General features: G+C 37.4%; 1 protein-coding gene across 4 annotated transcripts in view; it reads right to left on the bottom strand.

Annotated features, from left to right (window-relative positions):
- The window catches only part of EPG5 (ectopic P-granules 5 autophagy tethering factor), a 100,380-nt gene that overhangs the window by 19,260 nt on the left and 62,862 nt on the right, over nt 1–18,258 (bottom strand). For 2 of the 4 annotated variants that reach the window (XM_063077056.1, XM_063077054.1), the window contains exons 28-35: nt 14,413–14,555; nt 12,887–13,043; nt 10,319–10,513; nt 8,868–9,081; nt 6,670–6,818; nt 5,870–6,071; nt 5,254–5,326; nt 4,433–4,536 (exon numbers count right to left, since the gene is read on the bottom strand). In XM_063077056.1, coding sequence (XP_062933126.1) covers nt 4,433–4,536; nt 5,254–5,326; nt 5,870–6,071; nt 6,670–6,818; nt 8,868–9,081; nt 10,319–10,513; nt 12,887–13,043; nt 14,413–14,555 — 1,237 coding nt within the window. Of the gene's footprint in view, nt 1–4,432; nt 4,540–5,253; nt 5,327–5,869; nt 6,072–6,669; nt 6,819–8,867; nt 9,082–10,318; nt 10,514–12,886; nt 13,044–14,412; nt 14,556–18,258 lie in introns of all 4 variants that reach the window. The other 2 variants (XM_063077055.1, XM_063077052.1) reach the window with 1 other exon arrangement.

The following is an 18,258-nucleotide window of genomic DNA, read 5'->3' on the forward strand; positions in this document are numbered from 1 at the left end:
CAGGGAAAAGAGAGCAACACTCAACGAGAACAGAAACCTGAGTGTTTCTCAACACTGATCTTCTGTTGAAAGAAGATCAAAATGGCCAATGAGCATCAACACATGGTACCAGAAAATTATCATTTCTAACATTCCTGTGCCCTCAATTCCCCGACCCTTCTTTTATTCTATACCATGAAACATTAATGCATGTTTTTTAACAACTTTAAGACAGTCGTTATATGGATAGCATGTTTTATTATTGATAAAAGATAGTTCATCTAGAAAAAGATGGATAAGTTCATAGAAGACATCCAGGAGGACAAGACACAAATAAGCTTTGTGACATCAGATAAATTCATTTCACTTTTCAGGTCTGAAAGGGATGGCCCGGAGTTGCAAAGAATTACACCGAGAGACAGATACTCAGCCAGAATGTATATTGGAGGGCTTCAGGGGCGAGCGGGTGGGCTGCCCTCTCAAAGCGGGAACAGCCGCATGCAGAACTAGGGAGTGCCTTATATATCCTAATAGGTCGAGCTGTCTCATTGTCATTGGACAAGAGGACCAAGCGAGAGTTTAAACTGAGCTGGGACTTTCCTATAGGTGGGGAAAATTGCACAAATGGGAAGGTGATGTGGCGATGGGGGGGGGGGGTTGTCTTTTGTGGTTCTCAGAAAATGTGAAACTTTCTGCAGTCATTTTGGGTGTTCTTCCTGTCCACCTGCTGCCATTTTAGACTGACATTGGTCATCACATAATTGGCTAACAAGGTCCCCATTTTTTCTTATCAATAAAGGAAAACAGCTGGATCAGATGATCTCCCTAAAAGACTACAGCTTAATACTTCTTCATCCTGCTTTGTGTAGCTCTCCTGCTCTCTCTCTGAACCCAGCTACCAGTTCTTTTTTTAAATTTTTTTCATTATTTATTATAAGCATATTCACTATTAAAAATCATGATTTTTCTTTATGCCCTTTACCCAACCTATGCCTCCCCAAACCCCCACCATGCCTCCCCCCCACCTCTAGCATCCTTAGGTTTGTTCTCTCCTTCTTTCATCCCTCCTTCCTTCCCTTCCTTCCTTCCTTGTACCCAGTTATGAGTGAGAACACGTGGTATTTCTCTTTCCTTGTCTGGCTTATTTCACTTAACGTAATTTTCTCCAGACCCATTCATGTTCCAGCTACCAGTTCCTGATGTTGCCTGTGTGTCCTCCTGTTCCTAAGCCACTTTCTTATTTGATATAAACAGGACTAAGGGAGCTTCCCCCTATACTAAGAAATTAAATATATAGCCTTTATAACTTGAATTTGATGCTCAAATTTTTTTCTCACTAATCAAAAAATTCTGGATGATAAAAGCAACTAAAAGTCTGCCCTTCACCCTGGGTTCCCGAGCTGGGACAGTGGGGGGAGAGGGCTTTTGCCGCATCCCCCTAACATCTGCACCCAGCCCGGCAGTGACCAAGCCACTGCTGGAAACCCCCTGGTCTCCCCTGTGGGAATGAGGGGGGTGCCACAGTCCTCAATCCCACACCTCCTCCTTCCTCCTTCTTCCATCCCATTTCCTTCCCCTTTCCCCTCTCCCCCCCAACATCCTAGAATGTACAAAATAATATTAATAAAATTACATTTTCTTTAAAAATATATAAATAAAATTAAATTTTTATTTAAGAAAAATATAAAATTTTTATTTAAGAAAAATAAATAAATAAACAACATAAAAGTCTGCCTTTCAACAAAATATACTGAAGTCAAGGGTTCAGATCTCAGTACTAGCCAGCCGCCAAAAAAAAAAAAAGAGTACTATTACAATTTCATGTGTTACTTACTAAACTAGTATTTATCAAACACTGAGACTATGGCATTATCTTAGTATTTTGAGGGATAAAAAGAAGTAAAGAATAACATTTCTGTCCACATAGAGTTTATGCTTTATATTTTGGGCAAAAGACAGGATCAGATATGTAAGGTCAATCAAAAAATACCAGATGAGGTACATTTAGACAAAAAGAAATGAGCTCTCAAGCCACGAAAAGACATAAAGGAAACTTAGAAGAAGCCCATCAGAAAAGGCTACACACCGTATGATTCCAACTGTACGACACACTATAAAAAATGCAAAACTATGGAGACGGTAAAAAATCAGTGGTTGCCAGGGGATGAGGGAAGAAGGGATGAATAGGCAGAGCACAGAAGATTTTCAGGGCAGTGAAGCTATTTTGTATGATACTACAATGGTAGACACATGTCATTACACATTTGTCAAAACTCAGAATGTACAACACCAAGAGTGAATGAACCCTAATGTAAACAAACTATGGACTTCAGGTTACAATTATGTATGTGTCAACATAGGTTCATCAGTGGTAACAAATGTATCACTCTGGTGAGGGATGTAGCAAGCAGGGGAGCCATATTAGATGACATATGGCAAACCCTATTACTAAACACCACACAAACACGTGGTGGCCACACAGGTGCACCACTCAGATTGCCCTTTAAACAGAACTTGCTGATCCAGCACCTTCAGGATCCACCATAGCATCTGAGTCAAGGGCTTCCCAGGCAGTCTTCAGCCAACAACTAAGCACAGGCCTGGCCATTTTTGCCCAATGTGGGGCTCCTCAGTAAGGAATTTTTGTACTGGAACTCCCCATTGGGCTGGTCAGTACTTTCTCAGAGCTGCCCGGGAGTCTGAGGCTCTTTCTGGTCTCTCTCCTTTCATGGGTATCAGACTTGCATTAAGGTCTGGAGGCTTTCCTTTCCTGTTCCTGCTCCTGGCCCTCTTCTCTTCACAGGCATAACCCCAAATGAATCTCTGGAATTCTAACTCCATCTTGGTGTCTGCTTCCCAAGGACTCAAACTACAACAATGTACTATGAAGATTCAGAGGCAGGAGAGAAATGTATGAGCACAAACAGATACGCAGAATATAAAGGGACCGAGGTTTCATCCAGGAATCAACATGAATGAAAGAGCAGTAGCAGGAAGGTCCAAGGACTCTAGTGAAGAGTGAGTAGAGCAGTATGGCTCAAATGGAGTGTTTCCAGAAAACCATCACATAGTGTTGTTGAAGTACACTGGGGCCAGAGACATTTTAAATGCTGAGCTAAAAAAATTAGACTTAAACGTTTCTGAATAGGAATATCATCGTACACAAATAGTATTTTAGGAAAATTAAGTTAGTAAATAGGCAGGAAGAGAAACTGGAGATAGGAAAAACAGTAGCCTCCTACAAGAATATTAGTTGGGTGGACCTAACATCCTTTTAAACCTCCCAATATAAAATATTCAGATACACTAAGCTAAATATAACAGCTCTGAAAATAAATAGCTAGGTATACTCAGTAGAAGAAAACACCAGGGGTCAGAAGTAAAGAGAGACTAGGAAACCAGAGTGTTAAACTGATGCTGAAACCACAGTTGCCCAATGACTATTTGTTTGTGGGTTTTTAACAACACAAGGAGACAGAAGATCTTCTAAGGACTATATCCTCATTGAAATGGCAGACTTAAGAAAAAAAAGGAACTTTCCCTGCCTTAGCCTGAACTCTCAGTCAGGGTAGAGAAAAAAGTTCACTGTGAGAATTGAGGCCAGCCTGTGAGTCTGGGATTCGAGTTCATATAACTTGTAGTATGAGAAACCCCAAACCAAGAAATTAAGTAGTTCCAATTGACAACAAATACAGATCTTCTTGGGAGGCCTTCACACACACAGCCTGGGCCTTACAGGGATTTCCATAAGTAAACTCTCTCTAGATATGGGCTCACAATAAAAAATTACAAAACAACACAATGAAACAAGCCTCCAAGAGTAAGAGTCAGAAGGAACATCAAACAGGAGCATAAGGGACCTCCCAATAAGAACTTCAGATAATGGAATTATTGTATTTGGATCACAAGCTAAACACATTTAAACATTTTAAAGAAATAAAAATTAGAATTTTAAACAAAAGAAAGAAAGAAGATGCCACCAAAAAGGATCAGGGTAGATTTTAAAAACAGATCTTCTAAAAATGGAAAATAGAATCACTGAAATGAAAAATTCAGTGGGTATATGTTAAACACATTAGACATACCTGGAGAGGAAGACTAAGTAACTAGAAGCGAGACTTCAAGAAATTACCCAAGTTGAAGTACAAAAACGTAGAAAATGCAAAAAAAGAGGTTAAGAGTCATGGATGAAGTTTATCACATAGGACAGGCAATATATGAAGAGAGAACTGGTGCAAATTTTCCATAACTGACAAACTCAGAGCAACCTCACAAAAAAGAGGTTACAAACTTAACACTAAATTATTCTATCAGTGACCTTTCTTTAGTCACAGATAACTGCCTGTCAACTAAAATAAAATTAAATACAGTAGGAAAGCAGAGGCAAAAGACTGACTGAATGACTTGGGGGAAAACAGAAAACTAACCAGAGACATACGTGACATCATCCTACCTTTAAAACTCTTGTGCAGTGAGTCAATACAGTCAGTGAACAACTCTACGATGCTCGAGGCCACCGCAGCATCACTTTCCAGCCAGGGGTAAAGTCGCTGTTGGCTGCTTAACAGAAAGGAAACACACACTTAGAAATGAAAGTGCCTGGGTTTAAATTACTGTAGGTCCCAGAGTCTAGTGCTGACCTAAGTCCTAGAAAACCCCGCATTATGTAGCTCTAACATACGTATAGACCATGCCAAAGGCTGTAAGTTCCTAAAGCTAAATTGTAGCTCATAACATCAACCATATAATTTTATTTTCTCTCCTTCCTACCCTTTATTCCAATGCAATTACGTTTTAGAAGTATACTATCTAAATAACTCAAATTAACATCTTTTTACATCCATTTACACCCTTGAACATCTCGTTTACATTTCAAATGCTTTAGAAAAACACCTAAGATGTTTTCTCTGCCCAAAGCATGAAAAACAAATAAATAAAATCCATGTAAAAAAAGACGGCCAAAAATTAACAAGCAGGAAATAGCCAAAGAAATTCTTTTATAAGAAAATTTTAATTTCTGAATCTGTAGAAAACTGGAAATGAGTGTCCAGTTTCATTCCAAAATTAATACTAAGACAATATCTCTGATCACCCCAACTAACAATTCCATAAATAGAAAATGTCTTAAGTTTCATAAAGAAGCATTTTCTAAATTTTAATATGGCCCTACACTAAAAATTAAATCTGCAAACTCATCACCCCTACCAATCACCATTATAACTTTTTTAAGTATATAAATTTCAAAGGAATTCGAATCTTTAAAAAAATTTTTACCTTTCATTGTCCTCTAAAACCAGGATCCATGGCTTAAAGAGCTGGATGATTACTGAATGTAGGGATCTCAGCACTAAAACAGCAAAATTTTTAGAAACAAGCTCATCCTTTGTCACTATCATTCACTGGTAACATTATATAGAAAACCTACTTCTTATCTGTATATTCATAAATCTATGTTGATGTACAAATAACATGCTTAGTGTGACAAAGTATGTTTGTGTTTTCATTTGCTGCAATGAAATTTCTTTGAAGATTTTTTACTACACAAAATGTCACAGATAATTTTATAACATATATTTTTTCCAAGATAAATGCTTAAATATTCAGAACCATTTCCTTAGCTAGATATGTAACAGGAAGAAGGAACTGGAGATACAAACCAATCTCTTCATACCCCACCCTACAAAGGAGGAGCAGACACAAGCCGTAGCAAGCACCTCATGTTCACTACATAAGGCATATAGGTATGACACATATATAGGCTCACATCTGTACTATATATCTTCTATTTCCTCTCCTTGACACTCGCTATAAATCTCCTAATGTGTCTATTCAAATCACTTTTAATGGAAAGTCAGAACACTTAGCTCCATGCTGAACTAAAAGCACATACCTGTTTTGCTGTTGGCAGATGGGTCTTGGGCCAAGCAGGCCATTTCTAAGTCAATTAGCCTTTTCACAAGATAGCCCAAGAGTGTCTTCACATCAGCCATGTAAGGACTCCATTTTGAGAATAAGCCAAAGCTTTTAAAGTCCAACTTGGATAACCGAAGCTTATAAAAAAAGTCTGAAAGCCACTGTATAGTCTCAATTACCTGGAAGAGACAACCAGTCAAAAAATGCTTACTGAATGTCTACTCTTAGCAGAGTATTATGATAGACTGTGATGGGGGTATAGTAGGTCTTTGACAATATAATACAGTTGCAAAATAAAGCATATGAAAAATAAATCAATGGGTTTCAAATTCTTTTTCTAAAGCAGTGGAACAATTATTTCAAGTAAATTCTTGTGTAAACCCATATCTGATAGAATTGATAAAACTGAGAGCTCTGTGGGACACTGCATGGAAACCCAACCAGTGGGCTCAGGGTTGAGTCAGATAGGATCAGACGAGAAGAGAAGGTTTATACAGAGGGTGCACCTGTCCTAGTCTTGGAGAGATGGATAAAATTAGACTCAGAGATAGGAGAGAAAGGCGATCCAGGCAGAGGGGTTCACAGGGGAAGCAAAGGACTGTCAAAGGAAAACACAAAGCTCTTAAATATAATACATAAACAGCAGCTTTTTAGGTAAGAGATTATCCAAAAGCAGCTTTTTAGATCATTTTAAATATGCTCCAATTGTTTAAAAAATAAACAGCAAGGGAATGGGAAAAAAATGCCCAAACACATCAGAGACCAAAAGCTGCACACCTGCTTGTCTGATAAGAGAACACATGAAGAGCTTGGAAGCACCGAGCTCTCAGCAGATGCTGCCCTCTGCTGGCAGCTCAGGGCACAGCAGCCCAGGGCTCTCAGAGTGGCTTTCCAACACTCCCGGCTCAGCAGCTGCTCAGCAGAGCCTGTGGACAGGGACAGAGAAGAGCAAATCAGCATCTTTCCCAAACTAACTTTTCCAGCTTGAATCAAAGCACACATGTACTATACAAAGGAATGAAAATGAAGTACAACTCCAAAACAATATATGTGGTAACTCTTCAAAGTAAAGAAGACTTATTAAATGAACTGACCACTTGATCATTTGACTTTGCTTTTCCTGGTACCCTGCTGGGAGTGAGCACAGCTGAAGCCACTGGAGCTTGAACTGACCACCCACCGACCCTGATGAGAGAATGGTGAAGGTGCCATTTTCCCTGATGGAGGATAGCAGATGTCTACGGGTATGATAGAGAAGACAGAAACAGAACAAGCAAAACTGGGTGCAGAACACAACTCCAGAGTCTAGACTCTTGGGAAGGAGTCTCCTACTACCCCTGAAATTCCACTCCTACATTTGGCAAAACCTAAACCAAAACCCAGAGGCAGCACGGAAAAGTGGAAACCAACTAGTCCCAACTCTGCTTAGAAACCTCCCATCCCAGAGAACAGGAATAATACCTCCTAAAGTACTTTCCACCTAGAGGGGGCATGAGAATCAAGTAGGACAACAGAGGTTCACAGGAGCAGGTCTGATGGGAAAGACAAGGAGGCCAGTTGCAGTGTGTCAAGTTGAGGTAGCTAGGGGACAGTGAAGGGTCTGTGTCCAATGGCTACGGCAGTCTAGACCTTAGGACAGAGGCCTGGAATCAAGCTATCAGTGTGAGAGTCATGCATGCCTAGAAAATGGCAGTGAAGCCAGGGAAAACAACAGGCTCACCCGGGGAGAATGAATACTGTAAAACAAAGGATGGAACCCTGGGAACACCAACATGGTAGCCAGGAAGGGAAGGGAAACCAGGAGGCTTTAAGTCATGGAATCTGAGAGGTGTGACACTGTTACTCTTAAGCCTCTAACTGAGATACTTTTCCTGGTAAGTATAAATTCCCTGCTAAATACAAGTCAATGGTGGCCTATATAAACAGTTTACAATCTCTTTAAAAGGTTTCAGGGGAAAACCCACAATACATACATTATCAAATTCTGAACGTTTAGAATAAAAATTAGCTATGCACATATTCATTAAAATTTGCACAAATATATTTCCCTACCATCATTCTCTACCCACTCTGCAATTTGCCTCTGCAGGAAACAAAGCTTAAAGTGCTTTGAAAATGAGAGGTCATACATTTCAGGATCCTTTAGGTAACCAAATACATTAGATCATTAACTTATGCATTAAACAGTTTCTCTTAAGTAACACAAAGATTTGGTATAAAGTAAAATTTAGTTTTCCATTATATCTATCAACAGTATGAAGTTCACATGAAATGAGTGAATACTATCTCATTTATCAAATTTCAGTAAAATTCCTGCCTAGTGAAATTCCAAAAATTAAAAAGCCCACACCCTTTATTCCTCCTCTAATCCCAACACTCCTATGGAAAATTGCAGGAAATAGAGGACAGAAATGGCGGGGAATGTGAAAATTGAATGCTGCTCTTTTCCTTAGCAAATATAGTCTATTATTATATAGGGATAAAATTCATTTGCAAAAAACAAGAATCAAAAAATTAGGAGGAAAAAACAAATCCCAAAACTCTATCCACTATTTGGAACTAGAGAAAAACCAATTGGCATATTAAACATATTGTAAAGGGACACCTTCTCTCCATCACCAGATCCACTGTCTGCAGAGTACGTAGGCTCCCTCCCACCCCACTCACTTCCGGACAGCTGTAAAGTCAAGGTGAAGAGGTAAAAAGCACATGACTGTGGACTCGAACACCAAAGACTAAGTGCTGCTTTGCCCAATTAGGGCCCATTCTAATACTTAGGACAAAAAGTGACCATTTTTACAAATATCAACTTTTTGGGCATTATTCATTGAGCCCTTTAGGTAGCGATTAGTGATTCTAAACTTCTGTACTCATTAGTGACTCTAAACTCCTGATATCTGCATAATGGTAAACATGATATTGATATTAAATATTCACTGAGATCTAGTTAGTCACAATTAAATGACAATACTTACTCTGCATCAGCAGCCTGAGAATGTCACTGTACTGGTCAGGGAACTGGTAGAGAAGAAGATAAGTCCAGTGCTTACAGAAAAGATTAAATGGCATCAAAATATCTTCATCTGGTTCAAGGCCCCAGGCAGTAAGTGCCAAATGAATGGACTCCAGAAGCCTGGTACGATCAGACAGAGGAGGTTTAATGGCATTTAACCACTGCTTAAGATCGAACTAAAAAGAAAAAGAAAAAGAAGCAAGAAGCAATTTTATTTACACTAGAAAATTAACTGAAGTAGACAGAGGTCTGTGCAAACTTAGTTTTAAAGTCAAAGATTATCTAGCATTTACCTTTTTTATAAAAATTGAAACTAAGATGTAAACGCAAAGGTACTTCAAAAAGTTTGTGGAAAAAGAATTAAAAGATAATACAAATCATTCCAAGAACTTTCTGAAGTACCCTCATAGAAGTATGCAAAAGGATATAAGAAGTTCACTAACTGATTGGTGCCATTATGTGTCCATCTCTACTTCACTCTCTGTGTCAGAGGCAGAGTTTTCTTAGCTCTGCAGGCTATTTTTTTTTATAATTTAAAACCTTACTGACCATGCATTACTGGTAAATAGTTTTATTCTGTTCCTGAAAGATCCATACATTTCTGTCTCTTTTATTATGCTAAGTTTCTTCTCCAAGACCTGGATCAGAACTTTGAAGGTTCTCCTTCACTGGTCAGAGTGTCACAAACAAGCAGCCACTTTATGGAACTGTCTCAATTTAACATCCATGTCTCTGAGTTTGCTTTAGTTACCTGTGTCAATTAATAAAAATTCAGACTGTTGATATTACCTTCCAGAATCCCAAACAATAAAACATGTTCTCCTCTACTACAAATTGAGATCAGTCTCTAGATCCTAAAAAAATCCAAGGTCTTATTGATTCATAGATGTTGGAGAAATACAACTAAAGGCAAAATAGCTAAAGCTCTGAAATTCTCAACTGGTTAAGTAAATTCCCTGCCTTGATCTAACAGAGTTACTATTCTATTCAGAATGAGGACAAAGGCAATTTTCTTAGATCTGGCTTATTCTAAATAAGACAGACTCTGACATATTACAACTTGTTTATCAAACACAATTTAGGCATGAATTCAGGATAAACTCAAAAGAAGGATGTACTAAACTACTATTAGGAATATTTTCAAAACTGTACTAAGTTTTTAAAGAGGGCTTGGTAACTAGGTCCTTTTTATACTTCGTGGAATACAACTGTCCTACACAACAGAACCAATGCTCCATCCCTACAGAGGAAGCTGTTGGGTCAGGATCTTTGAGCAAAGATCATGCAATATGTGACCTTGGCCTATGGTCTACCTGGAAATGAACCTCCAAAGGACTTTCCATTTCCATGGAGTGAAAAGCAACAATCATTTTTATGTTTCAACAATAACATCAGGATTGAATCACATCTCACCTTGGTTAGCAGCATGAAAATCATATCACTGTTGTCCTCACTTAGAAACTTCACCACTTTCTCATATAGCTGTATGAACTCTGCAGGCGCAGCATTGGGGGTAAAGAAAGGAGACAAGAGAGAGCAGAGCCTTCCATTCTTCAGAATGGTCTGAAGTACTTTTTTGCATTCTGATTTAGTGCCACTGATAAACACCTTGAAAAAATAAAAAGGAAAAATGTCACAAAATTCTCCCCTCCCAACCTTTATTTAAGCAACCAAGTTTTAAAGGGTTCTAAATAATTTCTTCTAAGTGAAAATATGAAACAATCAAAAGACATCTAAAATCAATGGAGATAAGCTTATCACTTCCAATATAGGTGATATTAAACATTCTAGATAGCCCATTAATCCAATTTGGACAAACTGTGTATAGAAAATTCTGAGTTAACTATACTATACAATTTTTAAAGAGATTAAAATACTGAGGTAATTTGAATCCAGACATTTGCAATGTGCCTTCCATGACTACTAAATATCCAAAGTCATTCAGTATTACATCAAGAAAATGGTTAGATTTTATTGAGATATGCACTTAATACCTTTAAGAAGCTAACTTTCACAATTAATACATAATCAGGATAACTTCAGCTTGTTTTAACCTGGTTCTAATTTTTAAAAGTACTAGAATATGAGGGTACTTCAAAAAGTTCATGGAAAAATTCATATTATCTTTCAATTCTACTTTTCCACAAACTTTTTGAAGTACCCTCATATAAGCAAATATTTAAATAATCTCAGGGTCTGAAAGGCTTTGATAAGGCTGACTACAGGCAGAAGTAATAAAAGACAGGACTGATATATTTGAATATATCAAAATTTTAACTTCTATAAGGCAAAAAGTACAAGTATTATAAAATTAAAGAAAAATGACAAACTAGAAAAATGTGCTGATAACACATTCCAGATACCAGATTAATAGTCTGAGGAGCTCTTTCAAAGCAATCAAAGAAACTCCAACAGAAAATAAGACAACAACCAGCAATTCACAAAATTATATATAGATGGTCAATAAACATATGAAGACATACAACTTAACAAATCCTTAAAGAAATACAAATTAAAATGACAATGAAATACCACTTCCCTTATCAGATTAGCAAGATTTAAAAAGAACGATAATTTCAAACTCAGATGCTGCTATGATGGTATAAATAGGTGCAAATTTCCCAGGAGGGCAGTGAGATAATATACATCAAATGTTATACAATACATGTCAAATGTGCAACACACATCAAATCCCTTTGACATAGCAAAATCATACTTCTAGAAAATTGCCCTAAAGAAAATAGTCCAAATTCACAAAGATGTACAAGAATATTTACCTCACCCTTATTGTAGCAAAACAAACTACCTAAATACCCATCCAAAGAGCACTGGCTCAATACATTACAATATATCTGTATCATGAACACTATGCAGACACTCAACATCACGACACAGATCTGTAATTATTAACATAAAATTGTGTCTAATAGATGTTTTTAAATGAAAAAAGGAGGCTACAAAATAGCATGTGCCCATTTTTAAGTGTGTATCCATATTTATCGAAATATATGTATATGTCACGCATATATATATACATATCATACATCACACTTACATATGCACACACATACACTTAATACACATACCTACATGAGACAAACTATACTAAAATGTTAGTTATGTAACTAGTATCTCCAGGTGGTTAGAATTCTGAAAAATGTTTCTTCTTTATACTTTCTATACTGTCTGCATTGCTTATAATAAGCACACATTAATATGATGAACAGGAAAAAAACTTCTCAGAGAAAAAATCAATTGTAACACCTGTTCAGCATCGCTTCCTTATAAGTATCCAATAAGTAAGTACTTATTCAATTGAATCTGGGTGAGAGTACATGGTTAGTGTTTACATGTTTTTCAAACAAGTGGCTTTCCTTCCTCTTATGACACATTGCATACTTTTGTATGAATACATTGCCCTTGCCCTTGTTAAATATCCATGTGTTTAACTGTAAGCCAGATAGATAAATAAATGCTGACCAAGAAAAGCAACTGGGAAGCAGCAGTGGGGAGGTGGAGTGAGCACTGAGAGTCATCAGAAGCCCTGGGATCCACTCACCAGCTGTATTCTTTAGGCCAGTCACTTAATCTTTAGAGCCCAGCTTTCTCATCTTTAAGATGGGAATGATATCAATCACTCACAGTAACTGTGTGAATGAAATAAATAATGACTAGAAAGTATTTTTTTAAATGATAAAGAATGTCAGTAATGTTACTGTTAACACCAACAACATATGATAGAGTCTGATTTCTCACTTGACTTTCAGATATGAATAATTTAATCCCCCTTGTATGAGAAGCAAAATTCTATACCAAGAATTCTATTCACATCTTGAGAAGCCAACAATTCTAAGGGGCTTCAGACTTAGGGAAAACTCTGAACCTGCAATATATAAGTCTGAAGTCAACACTGACTATATCTAATAAAGACTCTGCAGGGACTCATACCTGAACAAGGCTAAAAACATAGAACACCCTTACCTGACCCAAGATCTCAATGCATGAAGTAAAGAACTGCCTTGTGGGAGGATGGCGCTGTGTCTCATCACTGACATAACCCACAACAGTAAAGAAGAGGCTAATGCCAACTTTCTGAATCCCAGGTGTAGGCTGCAACTTGTAGGCATTCACTAAGGCCCTGTGGGAAAACATGGGTAAGGCTATTGATCTACAATAAAAGAATCCACAACCACAGTGTTTCTTTGATACTGTACATTTATCAGGTAGTATTCTTAAGAATCCTCAGAGCCCTGTACAAATGTTACTTTAGAAATTTTTCATGGGGTAAATATGTAACTTCCAACTTTACCCAACAATTTATTTTCAATAAACAGTAATGATTTTATGCTCACCTAGGGGAAAAAAAATCAGCTGTTTTATAAGGACTAATTAACATTCTTGGGCCAACCCCATGGCGCTCTCGGGAGAGTGTGGCGCTGGGAGCGCACTGGCACTCCTGCCACGGGTTCGGATCCTATACAGGGATGGCCGGTGCGCTCACTGGCTGAGCGCGGTGCGGACGACACCACGCCAAGGGTTGCGATCCCCTTACCGGTCACAAAAAAAAAAAAAAAACATTCTTACCCATACTAAATTTTTCATATTTTGTATGTAATTCATAATTAACTATTTAACTTTTTGTAATCCTTTTACAACACATATTTTTTAACACAAGAACCCTGATTTCTCTAAATTTTAAAATTCAAAACACTTACCAAGGTTGAGCAAAAGATTTTTGTATAGAATAAGATCCTAGAATAAAAATATCTCTTCTAATTCTCACACTTTTTTTAGTTCCCTTCCTGGTAAAAGAAATATCAACCTCTTGTTCACCTGATCACCTTCCAGGCCTTCCTTCCCAGGCTCCCAACTCAACTCACAAAAGGACTCTGTGCTCCACCGCACCCCACACACCCCACCACCACCACCATCCCAAGTTACTGAGGGGATTAGCTGCTGGTACTAGAATGTGCAGTCACCTCAAAGTAAAAAGCAGAGAGTCAACCTCCCTCATCCACAACCTAAAACTGTCCCTGGCAATTGTGCCGTAAACTTTGCTCAATAATCTGAGTTGACAATGATGACTTCCTGGGTAAATATGACTTTGATATAAAACTTAAGTACCAAATTGCTCTATGATTGAATTTCAATGCCCTCTATCATCTCATAATTCAGGGGTAAGCAAACTTTTTCTGTAAAGAGCCAGATAGTAAATATTTTATGCTTTGTAGGCCATAAAGTTTCTGTTGCAACTACTCAATTCTGCCCTTGTGGCATAAAAGCCATAGTCATTATAAATAAATGGGGATGGCTGTGTTCCAATAAAACTTTATTTATAAAAATAGGTAGCAGGCCAGATTTGGCCCAAAGGCCATAGCTTGCCAATCTCTGTACTAATTTAATTACTGGGTGTTGGAAAGGGGAGAGGGTAAGGATGTAGTAGCATGTATGATTACTCTTAATAATAACAAAATAGTATTTTAAATTATAATGCCTCTAAAACTTACGTAATCAAGTTTTCTGCATGCACAGCAGCTTCCACAATATTAAGTGAGGGTGGTTTAGCAGCCTCTGCTTGTAACTGCTTCACTTCTTTTCGCAGTATATGAAGTTGTTGGCTTACTGCTTCATTTTTGTGCATGCCTTCAAACTAACAAAAATTAAAGTGGTCAATAGACTTTAATTTTTCTAGAACAGATATTTTAGTACACATACACTGGACATATGATAAAGAGAGTATTATTACAATTAACATTATAATTTGATTCAAAACTCTCAGTCGAATCTAAGACATATGGGAAAAATTTGTCAAAAAACTCTTTAAGAATCAAAGGTTTTCCATGAAAAATCAAACTTAAAGACAGTTATTTTCTTATAAAAATACCAAAACTTATATCTATATATATGATTGCCTTATAAACTGATATGATCTCAAGTTAATTTTTCAATGTTCAAATCTCCATCAATAATACAGCCAATGTTTCCCACCACCAAAGCTTTTCTGAAGACATCCAGCCCCTCCCCTATTGATCTCCCCTTCCCCAGGACTTAACCCTCCTGCATTCTCTCAATCTCACACACATACAGTTCAACTTAAAACATTTAGCTGCATGTGTGCCCGGCATAAAAAGAGGATGACACAGACACTGTTAACAAAACAACTGCCATTTTGAAAGGAAGAAAAGACATATAATTATAAAAGAAACAACAAAATGAGGTAAAATATGGAAAAGTGCCCAAATCAATTGCCTGTCAAGGAAAGAGCAATCAGCTAATTCAGTGGTTCCTGAAAGTTGGTCTTTGAGAAACTTTTTATTGGTTCTCAGAAAAGATATGAAAAATAAGAATTTATTGAGCTTTTCAAAAAAAGAAAAAATAAATAAATTTATTTCAATTTAAAAGACTATTCTTTTCTAAGTTTATGTCTTTCCTACTTGATGGGGTTGTTAATATACCCTTTCTCTACTGATGGTAACCGGTATGATAAATGGTTTTATCTGTGCATTTTTAATGTCCTTTTTTAGATATGGATAGATGCAAAGGAAAGGGGAAGACAAGCTAGGCCCAGGTTGCAACACAAAGTTAGAACTGATGTGACAGCTCTGGGGGATGGGAGGCCAGAGGAAAGAAAGGAGGAGCCCAGCCAGGCTGATGCCAGGGGTTGGGGCTGAAGAGTGCAGTACAATCAGACTGGGGAGCAGGCGAACTTGTCCTGGGGAGGCCTTGACTAGGAGGCAAGGGAATTTGAACTTACCTTGCAGGCATAGCAAAGAATGCTGAAGAAATGAGAACATTTAGAAAGCAGGCATTTTAAATCCTACATTCTCTTCCAAAGGTCTTCCCCAATCACATGGGTGAGCAGTAGGAGCAACATTTTCCCTTTACATGCACCTGCCTAAACCTAGTCTTCAGCCACCACTGCAATGATTACAAGTATCCTCTGTTTGGAAATACTACAAAGTCTTAATTCACAAACATACTTAACTGAGACTGTCAGGGCTATTATAAATTTCACTTCAAAAGTTACTGAAGTGCAATGAACCTGTTTGTTTTGCTTTACACAGAACCCCGGCATGGCACAACTCTGATAAAATACTGAGCATTTACTTTTTATGATCATGATGATAACTTTGTCTATAAAACTCACCAATGTTGTATTAAAAATCTTTACAAAATGTCTTGTTTTAATGAAAAAATAAGCTCTTAGTATGACATCAAAAGGCATGAAAGTGAATACCCAAGAACATATCATTTTAACAATAACAACTTTAATTTTTACTACTGGAAAAATGAAAGATAAAAAAATTAAATTACTTGCATTAAATTACATAATGAATCAATACAAATATCCAAATTTAATTTCAAATCTTTCCAACAGCAGACCAATGCTTAATAGCATAGAATGTGATTGGGAGTATGTGCAGTAAGCTTTTTCGTCAATATGTTACCAACTACAGTGAGACTGGGTCTCTGAATGCCACAGAGTGGCCTAGAGAGAAAGCAGCCAAACAGAGAGGAAAAAAGGGAATCTGAGAGGAGGAAAGAAGACAGTGAGAATGAAGGAAAGTGGAAAGACAAAGGACAAGAGGTCACTTGACTAGGAAATAGACAGACAAAACTAACATCACTTTGTAACTCAAAGTTTAAAACTGCCACCCTATGTTGTAGAAACTATGAAAATAAAACCAACTAATTTAGGAAAGTTTAGACACTCTCACACACACAAAAAAAATCCCAAAATTATCGTTATTTTCTAGTCAATTTATTTTTGTTCCTTGTTCCCACCACTGTTGAAAGTTTTCTTTTCTTAGCAGAACAGAGGTGAGGGAGACTGAATGACCACCAGCTCATAACTACAAGAAGTTGCAGACAATAGAACAAAGCAGCATGGTGGAAGCCCCTCCACTTGAGTTATTTTAAGTAGACAAAGAAATCACAAAGTTGGAAACAGCATGTCCTTTGGCAAACTTTTACAATAATGTGAGGTCCTCAGTGGGTCTTTTCCATCTTTCCTTTCTAGGAATGAACAAATTTTTCACATGATAATAAATCAATCCAGGGCCCAGCAAACATGCCCCACAATACTGAAGTACAACAAAAGGAACCCAGTTATAAATCATCCCATTTCCTCAGGGAATATGACTGAATTATTAGAGGCTCCTATTAGGAGGGGAGATCCCAGAAGAAGCACGTCTCACTTCCCATAAAATATATTTTGGCTTTTCTATACCCCAAACAAGTTATACATAGTTCAAACACTTGCAGATAGCTGGAAATTTCCAGGGCTTTCCTGACCAGAAAAATTGCTAAGCAATAAAACATTTTCATGATATCATTTGAAATCTTTATAAATGAGCCATTAAAATTATATTTAAAATATACAAATCATCTCCATGAAGCTAATTTTTAAAAACTGATCCAATCCAACGTATTCAGTTAAAATTATGGGTTCTCTATCACTGAAAAAGAAGGCAATACTATCACACAGACTGACAGAGAAAATGGTACACATGTTCATTTAAATGAGATTTGACTATCATGGTCAACCTACTCAGAATCATACTGACAGTCATCAGAAAGTGGAGCTAAAGCAGCTAAATCAAAATGGCCTGGCAATACTGAATGTGAGAAGCAGAGGTCCTGGATTTAGATGGACTTGAATTCTGAAGTCTGACTTAGCTACTTGCTAGCTGTGTAACTTTGGCAAGTCTCTTAGCATCTCTGAACCTGTTGCTCTGAACTCATCCTCATTCTGTGACGATTTAGTGAGATAATGTAAGCAATGCACCTAGCTTAATACCCAGGATATGACAGTGTCTGGGCAAGCGACAAAAAGTACTATGATCAGTGCTGGGAAAGAAAGGGGGATACTGCAGTATGACCATCCCTACTGCTCTCCAAGGTCAAATGCCTGGAAGACATCTGTATTATGATAGAAAGGTAAGATGAACAGTGTGTACTAGTTAAGTTGAGATTTGTATAGAAAGCATTAAGCTGTTTAAATTGGCCATGGTTAAGCACAATCAAATGACTGCTAATTTCTAGTAGGAAAAAGTTCCAACTTTCAAGATATCTTTCACAGCCAAATAGTATCTATAAAATTCCTGAAAGTAGTTAAAATCAGGGAACTTACCATGAAAGGCACATCTATAGCTATTCTTTCTCTCAAACACATCCATTCTCTGGCACAGACTATGGGAGACACTGACATTATAAACATGAATAACACAAGGCCCTTGCCCTCAGGTAACTCAAAATCTAGTAACAGTGTTTGAACTTATAATACAAAACAAGTAGCATCACAGCCTAACAAGTGTGTACCGATGGCTTTCACTAACTCATTCAAGGGGTGT

This window comes from Cynocephalus volans, chromosome 13, assembly GCF_027409185.1.
Source record: "Cynocephalus volans isolate mCynVol1 chromosome 13, mCynVol1.pri, whole genome shotgun sequence".
Lineage (NCBI taxonomy): Eukaryota > Metazoa > Chordata > Mammalia > Dermoptera > Cynocephalidae > Cynocephalus > Cynocephalus volans.